Below are 18,904 nucleotides of genomic sequence, written 5' to 3'. Positions count from 1 at the left end.
GAGTACTAAGAAAGAACTTGGCTAAATGGTTTTTCACTAGGTGATTTTATTTTTTGGGAAAATAAACTAATCAGTAGCAGCCAGATGTGCTGCTCTTCCATGTTTTTAAATTATGAGCTGGTACCAATGAATCGATTTATTAATAAAAATTTGAATGTGATTACCAGCTGCAGCTTTAAAAAAAAAAAAAGGAAAGAAAAATACCCTACTGCTGCTTTATTAAACACTTCCCGTTGCTGTGATCTCTCTATATTTTTACCATCATTTGCTTTGAGGGTTTTAAGTTACAGTTTTTACAAACAAACTGGTATTTCAGTTTTATTATTTCAGTTATACAGGCTGCCCAGGGAGGTGGTGGAGTTTCCCTCTCAGGAGACATTCAAACCCCCACATGGATGTGTTCCTGTGTCACCTGCTCCAGGTGACCCTTCCTTTGGAGGGGGGTTGGACTGGATGATCTCCAGAGGTCCCTTCCAACCCTAACGATTCCGTGATTTCAAGAATCCATAAATATATTTTATTTAATAGAAAACCGCAACTGCAGCGTTGTAAAATATTGGGGAATACAATTGTAACCGACATCGCAGTTCTGGCGCTGCAGAAACGTGCCGGTACCGAGGAGCTTGGCAATGAGAAATACGTGTGTGAGACTCCTGGGTGTTTACTGCCAATAAAACAGTTCCGAAAGAGGCCGGGTGGAGCAGGATTGTACCCAGGATATCCAGGCGGGAGGGAGCCGACTCGATGGTGCGGCGCGGGCGGCGGGGCGCTCTGGGCGGCCGCTCCGCTCTCTATGGTGCGATGGGAGGAGCGGCGGGGCACGGCGGGCGGCTCCGGCCCGGCGGTCCTGGCGCCTTCGGCGAGCACCATGTCGCCTCCGAAAGGTGAGGGCGGCGGCGCGGGGCACCCGGCGGGTTCCGCGGCTCCCAGAGGGCGGCAGGGCCGGAGAACGGGGACAATTCCCACCCCCTGGCAAGAGGAAACGCGACCCGCGCGCCGACGGCTCCCCCCTGCCTCCCCCGCGCCAGAGGGAGTGGAACTGTCCTCCCCACTGCGGGCTGCGGCGCCGGGCGCCACCACCGCGGGCTCGGGGGGAGGAAGGAAAGGGCTGCGCGGGGTCGCGCCGGGGAGGGGCTCTCCCCGCCTGCCTTCCCGGCCCCCCCGCTCTCCTCCCGCTGCCCAGCCGCTTCTCTCCGCAGTGTGGGGCCGCTGCTTCCCGGCGTGTGGGCCGCCGGTGCTCCCCGTTCGGGGCTCTCCCGGGCGCCTCCGCCTTCAGGATCAGCGGCAGCCGCGTCTCCCCCGCCGCCGGTTCCGGCTTCGGGAGAGTCCGAACGTGGCGCAGCATGTTTGGGGCTTATGCCGAGGTGCAGGTGGTCAGTGCGCAGGGACATCCCCTGCTCCTACCCTGCGGGCACCGCCGGATCAAGGTGTCTCTTGGGCTATGCTTAGGCTGGACATTAGGAGGAATTTCTTCACAGAAAGGGTGATTAGACATTGGAATGGTTGCCCAGGGAGGTGGTGGAATCACTGTCTCTGGAGGTGTTTAAGGAAAGACTGGATGTGGCACTTAGTGCCATGGTCTAGTTGACATGATGGTATTAGGTCACAAGTTGGACTCGATGATCTCAGAGGTCTTTTCCAACCCAGCTGATCCTGTAAATCTCCCTGATTCTGTATGCAACGAGGCCAGAGCGCCGGTGGTCCCAAAGCCAGAACCCTCCAGCAAGCCAGGAGAGCTTAAATCCATCAGGAAGGCAATGCCTGCCCCTCTACTGGTTTCCCCCATGGAGAGCCTTGCACAGGGCTCTCCAGCTCTTGAGGCCGGGAAGGGTGAGGAGCAGGAGGGATCCCTGCAGTGTGTGCCAGGCACCCACCGCCCCAGCTGCCCAGGCAGAGTTGTGCTCCCTATGCCAGGCTTGGCCTTGGCTGCATCCCAGGAGCCCTGGTGGAGCCGTTAGATGAGCTGTGGAGATGTGTGGGAGGCCCGTGCTTATACCCTGAGGCTTTTGACCTGTCTAGTCCCTTTTGCTGGAAATCATTTCATCCAAGTGGGATCTTCAGGGAAAGAAACAACAGCTTCTTTCAGCTCTTATTTTCTTTAGGCTGGTATAAGTTCAGATTTGTCAGGAGAAGATATGAGTGCCCCAAAGGTGCTTTCCTTCTCTTCCCTGCGCTGCACTGGTGAGATGCAGACACGTGAGCCAGGCTGGAGAAATGTCGAAGCTGATAACTAGCTGCAGATACCTTTTCACATAATGCTAGAACTATCCAGTCTAGATACTAGATTCATTATGTCCAAATTGTGCATTTGGTTTACCTAAGTTTGCAAACCATTGCCAAATTGGGACATTTATTTATTTTTTTAAATAGTAGTTAATATAGGCAGGGATTAAATTCAGTTTTAGTTCATGTGTCAAAAGACAGTTAATATGATTTCTGTAAGCACTAAAACATCATTAGAAAATACGTTTTTGTAAAACTAGACTGGGTTAATTATATTTCCTGGTTGTTATGCCCTTGGATTCCCACTGCCCCTCCCCACAATCCAAATGTAATTTAAAAACTGGATTACAGCTTGTAAGTCTCTTCTAAGCATTGTTAGTCCAAAAATTAATTGACTCTACCTTTTAAAAGTGGTTACTGACGTGGGTAAGATTTTTATCTATGAGGGAGTAGCTAATTTAAATGATTGCAGCAGCAGCAGGTATTAACTGTACCTTGCAGAAATGTTACACAATTGAAGACATTGCTGGCTTGAAAGAAACACGAACCAAAACACTGGTTGCACTGGATTCAGCAACTCATTGCCATATTAAATGAGCAACGTTATTACAAATCTTCTTATCTTGTAGCTCATTCCCTGTTCTGCAGAGGAGCATAAACTTACAGCAATTAAAGTAAGTTTTTTTAGGATGTTTGGAAAACAACAGATAGTGGCCCAAAAGGTGCTGCTGAATGACCAACATCCACAGGACAGATGCCAAACATAACAAAGAATAATCAACCAGTTTGAAAGATAGTTTTGTAGAAGCCACACATTTGCTGATGTGTTGTGGTCGTGCTTCTGTGCAGAGAAGTCCGTTTGAAGTCGTGCTCTTTCCTCTCTCTCTTGGTTCAGATGCAGGATTAGCCATTCTCTGATGTGGGACTGAACTGGCATAGCCTGGCTGTATCTACCCAATGGAACTCTCAGGCCTCAGAGGAGTCTCATATGAAAAACTGCTGTGTGCCAGTAGACCTAGGACAGACTAACTCCCAAATTTTGCAGGATAGTTGTTGGCTGAGGGCAAAACAGTTACAAGAATTGCTACTGTTGTAGGAGTATAGCAGTGGGGAAGGCAGAGGGGATAATGCAGGTGATACATAGTCCTTATGTGGTTTAGTTTACTCAAGTAACCATAACCTTAGTGTTTTCCACAGTGAGTTTTTCAAGAAAGCCCTTTGTGTAAAGTCCCATCACCATTCTGACCAAAACTCTTCCTTTATTAACTTAGGTGGAAAATAGGGCTGAAGGAAATGCTACCTTAATTGTTAAGATTTGCTAGACTGATTCCCTTCTTTGCTGATACTGAACGTTTCCTCTCTCTTTGCTTTTGCTTATCTGCCAGTTCTCTGTCAGACATCAGTATATTACGTGGAGAGGATCAGCTGCCATTTCAGAACGAGCTCCTGCTGTCAGCTAAAGAGCAGGAAAGCACAGAAACACTTTTTGATTACTATTAGATAGATATTAATGTATGATTAATTTTTCTAGAAGGGAAGAGAGCATCTTATTTTCAAACACTTGGAATTCCTATACAAGCTTCTTTGAGAAGGCTTTAAAATTTAACTAAAACTTTTTAACGGGAAGTGTTTCCCAACATTGTAGTTATTGTATGCTGCCAAAGTACGTGTTTGTTACAGCCCTCCCCCCGTTTCAGTTCTTAAATTAAAATGACGGCCATGCTGAGCTGTCATCTCTGTTTTCTTTCAGAAAATGTCAGCTTACTGTTCAAGCTGTACTGCCTCACAGTGATGACCCTGGTGGCTGCCACGTACACGGTCGCGCTGCGGTACACGAGGACAGTGGAGACAGAACTCTACTTTTCAACGACGGCCGTGTGCATCACTGAAGTTATCAAGTTGTTCTTGAGTGTGGGCATCTTGGCTAAGTAAGTGTGGGAATGCTAATCAGTACTTTGAAAACAGGTCCTTGCTTCTAGCCTCAGCTTCTCGGGTACTAAAGTGCAGATACAGCTGAGAATGTGGCTGGATAATCACTGCTGTGGAAGGGTAATTTCAGAATGGGTTAGTGACCTCCTCAACTGAAACTGCTTTGCAAACAGCACAATATTCAGGTGTGTCCTTTCTGCATATTTTCTATTTTTGTATGCTTTGGAATCGGTTCAAAACGTCAGCATGAATTATCCACAATCTTTTGGGTCTTTAAAATGTTGGTGTAGATGAAAGTTGGAGTGTGAGCCATTATCTGTTGAGTTACATAAAATTTTAAAGTTCCTACTCAAAAATTTTCCCAAACAATGTTATGGACAGATATTTTGCTGTCTCTATTAATCTGGCAAACCAGTGCTGAAAGACTGTGGACAGAAAATATTAGTTTCTGTAATCCCAGACTGCTGCCAAGAACTAGAACCTTAGTCCATGCGTAAGCATCCGAAGTAGAGAGGCCATCAGTCTGCTGTGTTTTCTCTCTGCTTCCCTGTGCTACATCCTTCCTAGGAAGACTCTTTATATTCAGGACTGGTCCAAAAGCCCGGTTCTTGCCATTGTGGTAGAATTTGTTCTTTTAGCTTCTCTGCCTGTTTTGTTGTGGCTTTTGGTACATCAGAAGTCTGGCTGTTATATGCTAGAGGAACATGAAATCTCATGATGTACTTCAAATCTTCATCAGATATTTTCAACTTAATATCCAAATGGCATTTTATTTGCTTTAGTGGTGAGACAATATCTGAATTTGGTAAAGCAGCTGTGGCAAACTGTCTTTTGTTTAACCTTTCGTTAAATGGAAGGTGTTAGAAAAGACAAGTGTGAGCAGTGGCAAATTTCTATTTTTATGCACCCTGGGCTTCTCACTCTGTCAGCACAAAATGCTGGCAGAAGCATCTCTGCTGACACGTGGTTGTGCTGTGGTTCTCACTGTTGTGACCAGTGTGGATCACACCTGCTCTCTGGAGACTATAGCAGCCTGTCTTTCCCGATGGTGAGGGACCTGTGGGTGGCATTTGGTAGCCTCACCTGTGTGTATAATTTGTCAAATCTTGTGTACTTGGGCCCCAGGCTATTTACAGTATAGCAGAGAGGCCTAGTTCAGCAATGTAAGCTATCCCTTTTGTTAAGGGTTTGTACAAACAGTCTTTTTGCTTGAAATAATTAAAATCAAAATTACTTTTAACTCAGAAAGAAGTCTGTTTTGTTTATGTTTTTAGAACAGCCCTGCAGAGCCAAAAATCCATGTAGCCCATCATTCTCCCTTTGGCAGCAGTCAGCAGAGGATGCTTAGAACAGAAGTGTAGACAACAGGGAAGCACAGGCTGAGCTTTCCTTAACTGGTGGCAGAAGCTTATGGAGTGCCCATCCTGGATGCTGTGTGCACTGTGGCTGTAGTACCAACAATCCTGTGCTCTGTGTGATTGTCCAGTTTATTTTTGAAATGCTAGTCCCTACTGTATCTGTGAAGTGACTTTTGCAATTTAGTTACATGCTATATGAAAAAGTACTTTTTAATAAACACCTTATCTAGCAGTTTCACTGGACTCTGTTGTCTTGTGTTGACAGGTGTCATGAATAATCTTTCCTCCTTCATTTAGCTTTTCATATCTCTACAGATCTGTGTTTTCTTCACTCATTTATTTTCTGAGCCAGGAGTCTTACTTTAATTTTACTGTGATAATCCTAGTACCCATCCCTACAGCATTTCCAGTATAGTTACATCCCTTTTGAAACAGAATCCAGAGCATGCTTGTATTCAGGATGGGAACATGCTGTGGCATTAGGCAGAGGGGTGAAGGTGCTTTTACTCTTGGCCTTGGTTCTTTTCCTGAGGATTTGTAGCATTTTGCTGATTTCACTCAACACAGCTAAACCTTGAGCTGGCATCAGCAGAGAGCTACTCTCGTAATTTTAACAGGTACCCATAGCTAGATTAGAGATGGTTCTGTATTTAGGGTTGTCATTTCCTATGGTTCTTTCTTATTTATTGACAACCGAGCTTTGTTTACCAATTAAAATGGGAAGAATCTGATTCACTGAGTTGTTCAGAGGTTATAATATCTATTCTGATCTGGTCAGTAGTGGGGTTTTTCTTTCCATAGTTGAGATGGTGATGGGCACCAGCAGACACTGTTCATCAGGCCGTGTTCACCTCTTCCCAGTAGGATATCCTGCATGCTGGTGGGTCCAGATGCTCTTCTTTGCTGTCCAGGTAACTGAGCTGTTTCTCAGATGGCAAAGGATCTGGTGATTTTTGCTTAGTGTAGTGAGGGACTCTTTGGCAACTATTGAAAGTTTCCTTTTGGATATCACATATAATTGAGTATTACTAGCAAACTTTGCCAATTTCCTAGTAACCTAGTTTTTAGACCACTTATGAATATGCTGAACAGCACCAATTCCAGCATAGTTTCCTTCTATGTCTCCTTTACAGCTTCCTTCAGTTTTAAATCCTAACCAATTTGTCTCACCCAAGGCAAGGTGCCTTTGTAGTGTAATAACCTGTCAGAAGAGTCATCTGTTTTTTCTGTACAGCAGGATACATTTGAGTGGGTACCTGTTCTTTCTGAAACCACCAGCATGGATAACTGCAGTATGCAGGATACTGGAGTACAACTCTTGCACTGTTCTGCAGAATTTGTTTTCTTACACATTATTACATGATGCCTTCACTTTATTTATTTTAAGGTATATCCCAGAAGGCACACTGAATGGATGAATGCCAAAAGATTGTCTTTCAAAAGAGAAATTTATGATAGTTTAGGCTGTGTTAGTTGTTAACTCAACTGTACTCTCAATTTATTGTACTTAAAGTCCTGCTCACCATCAGGTAATAACACTTTCTACATTCTTATCTGGTACATAATTGCTTAGCAATGGATGAAGAAACGTAGAGCTGATTTGCAAACTCTAATTTTAACTTCACCTTTTCTAACAAATGCATGTTTCTGTTGCAGAACAGATTGTTATTAGTATCTCTCACCTATTCATACCCATGAATCGGCTTTAGGTACGGGGTAATGAATTTATGAAAGGGGTGGTGGCTTTAAACTGAGAGAGGGTAGGTTTAGATTAGATATTAGGAAAAAATTCTTTATTGTGGGGGTGGTGAGGCTCTGAAACAGGTTGCCCAGAGATGTGGTGGGCATCTAGAAGTGTTCAAGGCCAGGTTGGATAGGGCTCTGAGCAACCTGGTCTAGTGAAAGGAGTCCCTGCCCATGGCAGAGGGATTGGAACTAGATGATCTTTATGGTCCTTTTTCTTCCAACCTGAACCATTCTACAAAGAAAATTGACTATGTTTTTAAATTGAAATCTAGACCAACTTCAAGAATGCTGAATTCAAACTAGATAATTTTTTATTTTCATATCTGATATTGCAGTGTACCTCTTTGGGCACCTTATTTTGCATTATCAGCTGTACATGGAGACTTATTTTGAATTCTTTTTTGATCGAGTAGATTTAAATCTATATCTGCATGATCTTTGTACTGAATTCAACTTACAGTTGGAGATTCTTGATAAGTGCATGCTTCAGAAAGCACATCCACTGCACAGATGAGCTATTAGATAGCTTTCTCAAAAACTAAAGTGAAGATGGTGGTTATTAGACATGTGTTATTCTTTATTGCTGAAGTATGGGAAATTGGGCTTCTGGAGTGCTAAGGAGGTTGTGAGCTATTTGTTCATATCTGTGTGCAATAGAAGCACAAAGAGAGTTAAATTTAAGAGCAGTACAGGTTGCAAGTTGAGAGGCCTGTGTGAGGACAGGAGTGATTTTGGATGTTGGTATTTGTTAGTGGCCAAGCAAGAGAAGATTGGAAAGGGGGGCCATGGGACTTGCAGAGAACTGGGGAGAGGACTGGAGCAGCAGTGACAAGTAAGCAGCAAATACCAGATTGATGTACAAATGATAAGGGAGAACTAGGAATGCAGAGGTCTGATATAAAACCTTGGTAGCAAACCACAAATAGGGACAGCAGCAAGAAGCAATATATTCTTTCCCATTGCCTGCTCTTTCACACACTGTAGTTACCTGAAGGAGTTATGTGAAATGCAAGGCCACAGGGCCACCACATGCCCCGCCAGACCTCTTCACGTGTGTGCTGGTGCTGGTCCAGCATCTCCCACAGCACATGTGAGAAGAGGAGCCCATGGCTGCCTGAGGAATGAGAGGTGTTTCCAGCAGAGTACTGTGGAATGGTACAATCCTTTTTGGCTGTACTGTGAGGCCCCGTTTAAAGGGGATCTGGAAAATCATGGACATTTGACATCACACACAATATAGCCAATTAAAAAGGGGAGATACAAACAATATCCTTCTGTTCCACTGCCTATATTGACCCACTGCGTTTAGTAACTTACTGTTACAGTATTCATTGTGGTTTTTTACTTTATAACACATTAATGGATCTAACTTCTGATTCCAGAATGTCTTCCTCACCTTCAGGGTTTTCTACTTACTGAGAACCTCACTGGGTTTTTGCCAGTTAATTTTTTTTTAATGAGCAGAAGGTACAACTGATTGTTGAGAACACATTTTCAGCCTTCCCAACGGATTCATTGATTTGATTTCTGTTTTAAAATACCAGTTTAAGAGAGCCCTCTCTTATGCTAATATTATATTTTGCAGAGAAACTGGAAGTCTGGCAAGGTTAATAGCATCTTTAAAAGAAAATGTATTTGGAAGTCCTACAGAATTGCTAAAATTAAGTGTTCCATCTTTGGTGTATGCTCTTCAAAACAATATGGCGTTTGTGGCTCTTAGCAACTTGGATGCAGCAGTCTACCAGGTAATACACATTTCTGTCAGTAACTGATCTGTAAATACATTTCTCTTTACTGGTTCATGAGGCACATGTGCCTGGCACACAGTATTCTCTTTAGCCTCACTGTTAAAAGCCAAACCATGCTTTGTTATATTCAGAGAATGCACTCTGCTGTAGAGCTCTGGTTTCCTGAGCTAACCGCTCACTGCTAGAGTCATTTCAAATTCACTTTGTTGTAATTGGCAAAACTGGTACAAAACCCCAAGGATCTGTAGGAATTCAATGAATATAATGGAATATAATGAATATAATGGAATATAATGGTCATTCTTTAGTTAAATTTTCTATTTTATTTTCTTGTTTTGGAGGAGTTTATAAAACCACATCCTCTACACTACATTCCTGTCTTCTTTAGGTGACGTACCAGTTGAAGATCCCTTGTACAGCTTTATGTACAGTCCTGATGCTGAACCGTACCCTCAGTAAGTTGCAGTGGTTCTCTGTGTTCATGCTGTGCGGTGGTGTTACCCTTGTTCAGTGGAAACCTGCTCAGGCTACAAAAGTACAGGTAAGAGTTTGTATTTTGCCTCATCAGATGGAGAATAAACTTCATCTGTACCTTGTATTTCACTTGACAGCAGCTGGGATGAAGGTAGAGTTTCTTGCATTCCACACAGCGGTATCTGTTTCCTATTTCAAGCCACTTCAGGTACAACATATCCACTAGTTTGATCACTGGCTTTCACATTTATGGTGTGCCAGTTCAGGCAGGCTTGTGGTATTGCTCTGGTCTCACTTGTTGGAAAGGCAACTGATTGCTACAATTAGTATTAATTACCACAGTCATCATAATCAGTCTAAGGCACCGTCCTAGGGGTGTCTGAGTAATAGATTGTTTCCAGCAGTTGGCCCTGGTAACTTTGTAATTGTTGGAGCAGAGAACTTGGAATCAAAGCACTGGGCGGAATTAGGAGAGAAACTCCAGTGCTGTGTGGGTATGTCATTTAAACACACCCTTCAGAGGCACTGACCTAATCCCATTCTGGGAAGAAACAAGTGTCTCCTGTTTCTTTGGTATTAGTGGGAAAGGCAGGTCATGCTGCTGGGAATATTGGTCACAGCTGAGTTGAGGGTGCCTCTGAGCACTGCAAGAGTACCCATAGAAAATGAAATGCCACATAGCTGCACCGAGGTCCTCTGAAGGACAGCCCTCGATAAGCAAGTACATCTTATACTGCAGTGAAATGCTAATAGTTTTGCTGTGCCTAACAGCGTAGCTCTGTGTCCTGGTTTTAGCTGGGATACAGTTAATTTTCTTCTTAGCAGCTGGTTCAATGCTGTGTTTTGGATTTAGTTTGAGAATCATGCTGGTAGCACACTGATGTTCCAGTTGTGTCTAAGTAGTTCTTACCCAAAGTCAAGGACATTTCAGTGTCTCCTGCTCTGCCAGTGAGCAGGGACACAAGAAGCCATGAAGGAGCGTGGCCAGGACAGCCGACCTAAACTGCCCAAAGGGCTATTCCATACCATGCAGTATCATGCCCAGTATATAAACTGATGGACTTGTCCAGTAGGGGCCAATTGCTGCTTGGGATGGCCTGGGGATCAGTCAGGAGGTGATGAGTAATTGTCTTGTGCACCACTTGATTTCCTTGGGTTTTATCTCTCTCTCTCATTTTGTTGCTATTAGAATTATAACTATATATTATTTTTATATAATTATTAAACTGTTCTTATATCAACCCACAAAGTTTACCTTTGGTTTTCAATTCTCCTCCCCACCATGATGGTTTGGGGGAATTAGTGAGGGGCTACATGGTGCTTAGTTGCTGGCTGGAGCTAAACCATGGCACCCTGGAATCGATTATTGTAAATTACCGAAGTGTTGTATCCTTTTTAAAATAATGGTTGGTGTTGCAGGTGGAGCAGAATCCATGGCTAGGGTTCGGAGCGATTGCTGTGGCTGTATTGTGTTCAGGATTTGCAGGTATAGTATTATTTCTGTACCTGGGTTACATCAAAAGGACTGGAGAACTCACAAGGTTCAAACCAGAACATTCCGTGTTCGTTAACTGTCTTTGTGGATTAGTTTATCCTCTCTGCCCATAATTATCTTCTGCTTGCAGTAATTGTGACAGATTCATGACATGATTATTCTCGGTGGCAAGCAAATGACTATGAACATGTACTATTGGTTTTAGATGATACAACTGAGAAGGCTGGTTTGCAAGTGAAAGTGTCTTTCAAATGCTTAGAATAACACTGTAGGGAACATCCATAATGACTCTGTACAATTAATTGATGTTTGCTTTACAAACACACAAAATACTTGCATTTTTTTTACAAGGGGAACTGAGCTCCTCACTCAGTTCTTGCACCAGCTCAGCCTCAAAATAAACTTTGCCATAGTCCTGTAGGTGGTAAATCTAACTGAGATGCAGAGGGAGCATGAGTAAGGCAGAGAGGTAGATGAGTAGGAGGAAGCCTGGATAAACTCCATGAAGGATTTTGGTTTTCTTTATTTTTGTTTTGTTCTACAACCAGCGTTTCCCCTCAGGGTAGCTTTTTCTCTGGCTTCTGGAAAAAGATACCAAAACTTGAGAACAAGTGAGCTGGTGCTCAGAAACAAGGAAATGCAAATTACTACTTAATTTGACATTTGACTCACAGGGGCGTATTTCACTGGCTGTAAACTGGATCCTCCCCTCTCCCTCTGTAAGAAAGCAAGGTACTATTACCCACCTCTAGTACTGTAAAATCCTGCAAGAATAATCTTGTGCTGTGCATAAATGCTCATTACTCGTGGAAAACATTCTGGTTGGCAGAAGGAGTAGAGAGTCATTTTTGTTTGCTGTCTTTTCACTGAAACGGGTACTTTGAAGCAGAAATACTAAATAAAGCTGTGTAGAGCTCAATCAACTTCTCCTGGAAAGTTATAAATTTCCTCATTTAAATAGATGCTTCCAAGCCACAAGACAATACAGCATTCACAGTGGAGCCTTCAGAGTCTCCCAAAGCTCTCCCGCTTTCTCCGATAACGCAGGTCAACAGCTGTGCTTCTAGAGGTCTGCAAATTCAGAGCATTGAAAGGCTGATGCAGGCAGCTTGAGACACTCAGGGCTTTCTTCTGCAAAGGGATTGCAGCCTGTGTGTTTCCTTGCTAACAGCTGAAGCTCAGGGGCAGCTGGGAGGGACAGTATATTTCATCTGCAGAGCTCCCTGTGCCCTTGGGGCTTTATATGTTGAAAACCTAAATCCTATTCAAATTCTTTTCTTCTTCTTTCTTCCCACGCTCACATGAAGCAGTTCTTTTGGCATTAGGCCTTCAGTTTCTGGCCTGGCCATGTTAAGTGGGTTTTATTATTCCAGTGAAATCAAAAAAAGTTGTGTGGTTTTGACCCTCAGAGATGGAAGAGAAGTTTTTCCTTCAAACTGTTGATCTTGTGATAATTTCCAAGTATCAAGGCCCCCAACAATGCTTATAACAGCATTGGACAGATATTTAATGGCAAATCCTTTGTGACTTAAAACAGCCTAAACAGCCCCCATTCTTTCCTTCATCTTGCCTAGTGGAGTGAATTCTATGTATATTCAGAAATCTGAAAGCATAGTTTATTCGTTTGCTTACTGTTTTCTTAGTTTAGAAATTTTACAAGTATGGTTCATACTCAAGCCAAATTTCTGTTACATTGATTATACCTGATTGTGCTCTGTGGGTCTTCTCAGAGTGGCAGAAATCTCAGGATAATTATTGTGGGTTTTATTAAGGACTGCAGTTATTAACAATACTAGTTTGTTGTTTCAAAAATTTATATTCTTATGAGATAATATCATATTTTCTTGGGATTTTTATTATTTGAACTCCTGAAATATAGATCTGCTCTCTAATTTATTCACCATAAATATTCACTATACTGTATTAAATTATAAATTGCATTTTTCATTAATAAAATCGAATAGCAAGACTTGAAGCTAACTTGGGGGTTTCAGGGTGACTGTGTGCCTAGGGCTTCTAACTCATACGTCTTTGTGCCACCTTTGTTTGTTCCATATTCTTGTCTCATATTGTATGAAGGATCCTGGGTGATATTGATAGCAGTAAATGTTTAGTCAGTAGGGCTCTCACCAAAAGGTCATGGAACTGGCTGAGAAGATCTGAGTCCTGTGAACTGCTCTGTCTGTTTTGCAATGGGCAGGAAATTCCAGAGATTTGCAGAGCTCTGGTGGGTGAACAGTGGTTAAAAAAGCAGGTAGTGATGGCCTTGTCAAATGTCAGCCTTTTAGTCTGACATAGTGGAATAATGAAAAAGTGAGGAATTTCAATAATGCAAAAACATAAAAATAATAGTATCATCAGCCTGGTATCATGAACTAGAGCTTTATATTAAAATGAATTCCACCTCCTCAAAACCACTTTGTAGTTTCAATTAGCAGAAGGCCTCGGTTTTGATTTGCTCTTGTAGACCCCTGAAGCTGTGGTTTCAGAACAACGCTGCCAAGTGCTCTGCAAGCACAAGGCTTCTGAGGAATTTTCAGTTTCGGCACCGAGGTAATATAGCCAGTCCATCGTCCCCCCCCTCCCTGTTTTAGTTTTTTCCTGCTTGTAATGAATGAGTGATTTAGGTTGTTTGCTCAAAGAATCACTGGCAACGATATCAGTAAAAGCAGGTTTAACAGAAAAGTAAAAGCGCGACAAATTTTGTTGGCAAGGCTCACTCTACTGCTTACTAGGTGGTTAAAGCACACAGAGAAAAACTGGACTAAAATCAATCAATCTGAAACTAAAATCAAGCTAAAATTATCTACATGGAGACTGGGGATGGAAAAAAGGTAAAGAAGGGAAAGTGTAAGGATAAAAAGGAATGAGGGACACCCTCCCGTTGGGTCACAAGGTTCAAAGTGTGCCCCTTGCCAAACTTAGCCCCAGATTTAACCAATGGTTTAGGCCTAAAGGTTTTAACTGCACTTAAACTTTATGGCCTAATTTAAACGATTTAACGACAGATTCTATAGAGTTAACTGTAAGCACAACAGTAACTCACTTATAGGCCTAACTTGCTTACAAATCTAAAGTACTTGAGAGTCTAAGAGAGCAACATTCATAGTACATTTACTATAGGATATTCACACTCATACAGACCTAAAGGAGTTTGTACAAGGTATTCACCTGTGAAAAAACTTCCCTTTGGTTCAGTGAAGTACTCATGTTGGATGCCTTTGCATCTTCTCAGCAGGCGAAGGGTTGAGCCTCGAGGAGTGGGGGTATCAGCCCAGGATCCATCGTTGGCATTCGGCGATGGTCCTCCCAGTATGGCAAACTTGGGAGTTTGGTAGCTCTGAAAGGTGTCCTGCTCAGAGGGAGATTACTGTGCTCTAAAATTGCCCTAAGTTTCCAGGGCTGTTCATTAAAAAACAGGAGCTCGTTAGACAGCACTAGTTCCTGGGAACAGACAGTGTTTCTGATAAGCTCAAGAGGAGCTCAGCTCAGGTGCTGTTCATCAAGGCCGAGGCCTAACAAGCATTTCTGAGATCATAGTGCAGCCCTGGCATGGGGGACGGGGAGTGTTTTACCACCACACTGCAAAGCATCCCAGTGGAGAGGAAAAAAAGTTCTTCATCTTACTGAAATACATAGATATTTTATCCCATTATTATTATTATTATTTTATCTCATTATTAAAATAATGAGTGCCAAGGTAAAATGCTTTTTTTTCTAGTATAGAATTGTGCAGAAGAAACTGCTGGCCAGAAGCCTGGCACATCAAACATAAATGAGTAGTGGCCTCGATGGTCCATAAGGTTCATTGTTACATCTGTAAAGAGAAACAGATTCTATTTTTCATGTTACATACCCATTATAATGATCCTCTTATAGAAGACAGATTTTAGCAGGATGTGTTGGGTCCTCGGCACTGGGAACTTCTGTGAAACTCATCAGTCTGTAGGACAAGTTGATTCCAGTACTCTTGTCTGGTTTTAAAATGTACTAAAGCACGAATATTTAAGGATGGCACTTGGTCTCACTGAAATGTTTTTGCCTTTTGTTTGGGTTTTTTTTCAGGAGTTTATTTTGAGAAGGTCTTAAAGAGTTCAGATACTTCCTTATGGGTGAGGAACATTCAGCTGTACTTATCTGGGATTGTAGTGACTTTAGTCGGTGTGTACATGTCAGACGGAGCCCAAGTTATGGAGAAAGGGTTTTTCTATGGCTATACATACTACGTCTGGTTTGTCATCTGTAAGTATCTTGTGGTTTTAGAATCTTGATACACTGTTTTTCTTTTTTAACAATGATATAACCGATTACAGGAAGCTACAAATTCAGTCTGACACCGTCTCCTGTGTTTTGAGGGATTTTATTTAAAAGTATAATTTTCTTGGAAATTATTCACTCAGCTTAAAATTGTGCTGAAACAGCAGTCTAAATAACTGATTAGCGGTAGATCATCTTTAAATGAGTCATGTCTGATTTACTGGATGCCATGTAGACATCCCATTCCACTGCATTAAATCACCAGTGTAGCCCAAACAAAAAGAGCACACTGGTGGAGTAAAATGCATAATGTCAAGAGTGACCTACTGCACCTGTACTAATAGTAACACATTATCTGCTTCCCAGTTCTTGCCAGCGTAGGTGGCATCTACACTTCGGTCGTGGTTAAGTACACAGATAACATTATGAAAGGCTTTTCTGCAGCAGCAGCCATTGTTCTCTCTACTGTGGCATCAGTCATCCTCTTTGGCCTCCAGATAAGTAAGTGCTTTTTTGCCGTTGATTTGACAGCATGTGCATGTTTCCTGCCTGCCCAACCCCCTGTGCACAGTTCATACCAAAGCCAGTGTTTTTGCCTCCTCTCAGTTGTCCTGGTTTTAACTTCCAAGTCTTCTCCAGAACACCTCTACACTAATGCACCATCATCCCTGTTCTGTTTGCACAAGATGCCTGATGATCCTATACTTCCAAAAGCATTCATGGTTTATTCTTTCAGAAGCAGCTGCAATTTCAGAAAGTTTCTTTCTAGTTTAAAGAGCTTTATTGATGCATCACTTTGTGATGCAGTTTAATGTGTGATATAGCTGTTTACCTGGGACTGCTGTTGCTAAGTTATCATTTCTTGTTGGGTTTAGTACAGCCACTGCCAAATCAGTTCCTCAGCTCTTTCTTCAAGTGCTTTACACATCCCTGTTAAGTTACACCCACTACTGTGTTAGCTTTTACCTTCCCCGTTTGCTGTGGACACCACCATATGAGAGCAAGTTGAGCAGCAGCTGGAGTCGTGACTGATGTAGTGAATTTTTTGTGAGAGGAAACAGCAGATTGCTCTGGGCTGTTCTACAACTACAAAGGATTTTCTCCCTGATCAAGCCTCTGTCTGGTACTGTGCCCAGTATCTTCCACTCAGTCCTTCACTGTTTAGTTGTGGGTATTGCTTACTTTTCTACCTTAACGCAAAGATGGCGTTGCAACATGGTGGAAAAACTAGCTTTCTGATGTAGTATTAGTGAGACAAAACTTAAGGAAAGTTTGCATAAGGAGGAAACCATTAGTGTTTGGCTGAAAAAGAGCACCATGAAGCAAGGGATGGAAAAAAAACCCCACCTTGTTTTAAAAGCTCACTTGGGCAGAGCATTTTCTTCATGGTTGACACAAATCAAACCTGGACTAGTGACCTTTCTGTGAAAGTCTCATTAAAGTGTTTCTTAACCCCATCTAAATCACAGAATTACAGAATATGCTGAGTTGGAAGGGACCCACAAGGATCATCAAGTCCAGTTCCTAGCCCTGCACAGGACCATCCCCAAGAGTCACACCATGTGCCTGAGAGCATTGTCCAAACGCCTCTTGAACTCTGTCAGGCTTGGTGCTGTGACCACTTCCCTCAGGAGCCTGTTCCAGTGCCCAACCACCCTCCGGGTGAAGAACCTCTTTCTAGTATCCAACTCAAACCTCCTCTGACACAACATCAGGCCATTCCCTTGGGTCCTGTCACTGGTCACCACAGAGAAGAGATCAGTGTCTACCCCTCTTCTTCCCCTCATGAGGAAGTTGTAGACTGCAATGAGGTCTCCCCTCAATCTCCTCTTCTCCAGGCTTAACAGACCAAGTGACCTCAGCCACTTCTCATACAGCTTCCCCTCAAGGCCCTTCACCATTTTCATTACCCTCCTTTGGACACTCCCCAATAGTTTAATATCTTTCTTATATTGTGGTGCCCAAAACTGCACCCAGTATTCAAGGTGAGGCCTCACCAGTGCAGAGCAGAGCGGAACAGTCACCTTCCTTCACCGGCTGGTGATGCTTTGCCTGATGTGGAGAGGCAAATAAGATGTTTTATCACGGGTTACTTTATCACATCCACTGTTTTTTTATCACTAAGTTTATTGTAACATAAGCCTGTCCAGGTGGCACCTGGAACTGCAGGAGATGCTTCACTCTTGCTTTTATGACCATCACTATGTTCTTGCTGATATGAGACTAATTGGAATAGTGTGGGGATTGTAAACACTCAAGAGTTCCCAGTGGCAGAGGATAAAGCTAGATGCTGTGTATTAATAGCCTGTTGTTCTGTTTAGAGTAACTTCAATACTGTCTGTCATTCAGATATCGTCATAACTTACATAGCTTGCTGAAGGTTTCTGCTTATATGAATGTGTTTATTTAAACTATTTTGTCTCCTTTCAGCTGTTACCTTCTCTGTGGGTGCTCTCCTGGTGTGTATTTCTATTTACCTCCATGGATTACCTCGACAAGACACCACAAAAATCCAGACCTCAGAGATTAAGAGCTCAAAAGAGAGACTTGCTACTGTGTGACATTGTCCATAAAAATGGACAAAAGAAAAAACAGACTTTAAAAAAAACTTGACTTTTTTTAAAAATTAGCCTTAAGCTAGTCATGAAATGGTTTAAGTGGGACAGACTAAAAGCAAAAGTTATATGTGGAGTTTCCAGTGGTTGATACTGAGGCTACACTGCATCTGAGGAGTTGCCTGGTTTTTTTATGGAAGGTATTCTTCATTCACATCGACAATGAAGAGTCTCATTTACAAGGAAAATTCAATGAAGGAGCTGATCACTCAATTGTATATAATGTTTATAATGGAGGCAAATTGGTCCTTTGTGCATTTGATAAACTGTCTTGCCCTTCGAGGGCAGAAATGCCTGAAAGCTTCATAAAAAAAACTATTAAAAAGAGCAATTACTGCCAGCATTTTCTCTTAAAATACTTGGCAACTGTAGTTTGATTAATGACAGGAAAAGTTTTTCTTCTAGGTGATAGGTACGAGACAACACAACTCTACTGGGAATAATCATGCTCTGAGCATCACTTACCTAGGAGTGATTAGAGGTAACACATGCTGTATAGTTTATAAAGTCACAGTGAAAGACAAGTGTTTCTATGAAGTTGTAGATTTCCTTTCACTTTTCAAATGTTTTTTATACCTCCTGTAGCTGGTAGAGGGATCTTCTATGTGTTGTACAGGGGAAAGTTTGCATGTATTCCTGTATTTTTGGCTTAAGTATGAACAAGTCAAAAGATTTTTGTCAGTACATTTTCTCTCTAAACATTTCTGTGCACACAGTGATGCTTGAAAAGAGTTCCTGTAATGCATGTTAGGCTTTGAATTAATTTATTATTGCCAACCATGTAATTTCAACCTCCTCCCTCATCTTCTAAGGCTGTCCAGAAACTGCAGCTCTACAGTGAGGGAGAAGTGACTTTGGTGCATTTGGGCAGCTTGTTGTCATTCATAGTGGAGTCAAAATGTGACCAAGTTTATACTCTTGGCTAGATTCCTTCAGACATGAGTTAACCAGCTGGGTTTTACTTGAAAGTGGGGCATGTTACACACAGCAGTAACAAACATGCTTAAATTCTGTTCTGGTGGGAGAGGATGCTCCCCTCTGCCTTTTGCCAGCTGGTCC

At 42.5% G+C, this 18,904-nt stretch overlaps 1 protein-coding gene across 2 annotated transcripts; it reads left to right on the top strand.

Moving 5' to 3' along the window:
* Nucleotides 1–753: 753 nt before the first annotated feature.
* Nucleotides 754–18,590, top strand: SLC35A1 (solute carrier family 35 member A1). 2 transcript variants are annotated; one of them, XM_032681945.1, is made up of 8 exons: nt 754–884; nt 3,974–4,151; nt 8,842–9,001; nt 9,393–9,545; nt 10,898–10,964; nt 15,039–15,215; nt 15,597–15,731; nt 17,661–18,590. In XM_032681945.1, the coding sequence occupies exons 1-8, from the start codon at nt 794–796 to the stop codon at nt 17,789–17,791; spliced, it is 1,092 nt and encodes a 363-aa protein (XP_032537836.1). In that variant the 5' UTR covers nt 754–793; the 3' UTR covers nt 17,792–18,590. The 2 variants fall into 2 exon arrangements, with proteins under 2 accessions (XP_032537836.1, XP_032537837.1); XM_032681946.1 differs by lacking the exon at nt 754–884 and adding an exon at nt 1,270–1,364.
* Nucleotides 18,591–18,904: the final 314 nt, after the last annotated feature.

Source organism: Chiroxiphia lanceolata, chromosome 3, assembly GCF_009829145.1.
Source record: "Chiroxiphia lanceolata isolate bChiLan1 chromosome 3, bChiLan1.pri, whole genome shotgun sequence".
NCBI classification, from domain to species: Eukaryota; Metazoa; Chordata; class Aves; order Passeriformes; family Pipridae; genus Chiroxiphia; species Chiroxiphia lanceolata.
Note: the sequence above shows the minus strand (reverse complement) of the source record. Positions and strands in the feature narration are given on the sequence as shown.